This window comes from Monopterus albus, unplaced genomic scaffold (genome assembly GCF_001952655.1).
Source record: "Monopterus albus unplaced genomic scaffold, M_albus_1.0 scaffold335.1, whole genome shotgun sequence".
In the NCBI taxonomy this organism is placed as follows: domain Eukaryota; kingdom Metazoa; phylum Chordata; class Actinopteri; order Synbranchiformes; family Synbranchidae; genus Monopterus; species Monopterus albus.
Genome location: NW_018128215.1, coordinates 445,383 through 447,520, shown reverse-complemented (window position 1 = coordinate 447,520; position 2,138 = coordinate 445,383). Strand labels below are relative to the sequence as shown.

Sequence of the window (2,138 nt, the reverse complement as noted above, 5' to 3'; positions counted from 1 at the left end):
TTCGGTAAGGCAGCTGTTGCGCTGCATTATGGGAGTCGTAGTTTGTGTGTTATCGGTGCTTCATATCGCCGGGCTATAAAAAAAAAAAAGATATATAAAATGATCTCGCGAGCCGGATACAGTTGTACGCCAGGCCGGATGTGGCCCACGGGACTTGAGTTTGACACATGTGTTCTAGAGCCTACAGTGGTGATATCAAATGTTTTGCTCTGTCCAACCAACTATCTATGTGCTATAATGACCGAGAACAAAACGCAGAAAATTCTAACACATGAGAAGCTGAAACAATCAAACATTTTGGCATTTTAGTGATTAATCAAATAGTTGATTAGTTTGCATTTATCCTAATTGTTACAGCTCTAACTACAGCACATTCACTTCACAGAAACAGCAAAACAGATACATTCAGTTCAGTTTATGTACCCACAACGTGTGAATAATTCACCTGCCGAGTTCCACATGCACAATTTTTCATGGATGAGCTCACATCCAATACTTAACAGTGGCTGTGGAATAAGAGGGAAAATAGCTCCCATAAAGTATTAAGTGTGCAGCTGCTCAGAAGAAAATTATTTAATGAAGGTGGCAAAAGTGACTTTCAGAGAACACACAGCCATCCTCTGAGAATATGGAAATACAGTATGAATTCCTGTTTCAAAGACTCAACATAAGAGGACAGCGAACAGGGACATTAAGAAATTAATGACACTTGATTTAAGAAGCATTTGTTACAACATATTGATCTGTTCTCTTGTTGTAATAAATCTTTTCAGTTATGACACACCCCTGCTTCAGATGATTAGCGCTATTTAGAATGAACTTCTGAGCATGTTTACGTCCAGGACTCGACATGCAGATAAGGCTTTCTTTATGTTACAGGGAGGTTTCTCTGTGGTTAGCCAGGAAAAACCACTGCCAGGCAGAAACTCTTTATCAGCATTACTTACAATTTTAAAGAGAAAACAAAAGGGCAACTGTATCTAACCATGAGACTGTCAAAACAGACCAAGAAATAGCATAACAAAGCGTGTACTTCAGCCTCCCCTCCTATAAATGATCTGTTCTACTGCTGCAGGCTTCTCTGAGGCAGCGTAACATGTTGCCACGTTGAAAATTACATCTGTAATGGTGATGAATTTTCTTAACTATCCTCATTTCTAAACACCCTTGGTTTAAAATTGCTGCTGTCTTGCTTGTAATGAAATTCAATCCGGAAATGAAGTTAGATCTGTTCCTTGTTTTGCCATTTAAATTTATTGATGCAACGCGTGCCTCTAAAGATTAAAGTGTCAAAACACCTGCTCGTGGACCATTCTTAGAATTAAAACCACCTTTTTTTTATTAAACACAACCTGATTCCATGTTGTGACATATTGCCACTACACCAGCATTACGTAATGCTAGCAATAGAGCATATTTAATGCCTGCACTTACTGTTCTCTACTCCAGCAAGCATGTACTGTATGCACCCTCGGTGTTGGAGCTGTTTGGTGCTCATCTTGCACCCTCTGCTGTTCATGAAGCAGAAATATCTCGACTATTCAGCCTATTTGTCCATATTTATGTTTAGACTTCTGCTCTCCTCATTTACTACTGACTGTCTAAAAACAAATTATCTACCATATAGTTGTGATATATTCTACTCTTATCCTAATAATATAAAAAAAATAACTAAAAAACTAAATCTAAAAAGCATTGTGAGGCTTGCAACAAAGTATGCACATCAAATATTCTGTTCTGTTATTCAGGAAGCGTTGCAACCTGAACACTACTTACAGTCAAAGGATTGTGCTTCAGCTGTACCTCACTGACAAATAAAGGCCTGTCACAGAGTCTGGAGAACTACTGTGAGGTGCACAGCCTCCATGTTAAATAAGTGACAACAAATAGCAATTTCACATTTTAAAATAGAATGGGAGCACAATAACATACCAGGGTGTGTTCTGTCATTTCATCTCTATGTCAGCTGCTGATAAATGCTTCTTAATACAGAACAAGACATGTCGCCCTCATCTGGGTGTCAGTATGGTGTCTGGTGAGCTCCACTCACCATCAGTCCTGCAGTGGAAATGCTGAATAGCAAGCAGAGTAGAAAACACCACAAGCTCCGCCTCCGGGGATACCTCTGTCCAATGGAG

General features: G+C 39.3%; 1 protein-coding gene across 1 annotated transcript in view; it reads right to left on the bottom strand.

Annotated features, from left to right (window-relative positions):
- The window catches only part of pip4p1a (phosphatidylinositol-4,5-bisphosphate 4-phosphatase 1a), a 13,937-nt gene that overhangs the window by 1,614 nt on the left and 10,185 nt on the right, over positions 1-2,138 (bottom strand). The window contains exon 6 of the mRNA XM_020624717.1: positions 2,051-2,138. This exon is cut by the window's right edge and continues 3 nt beyond it. Coding sequence (XP_020480373.1) covers positions 2,051-2,138 — 88 coding nt within the window. The remainder of the gene's footprint in view (positions 1-2,050) is intronic.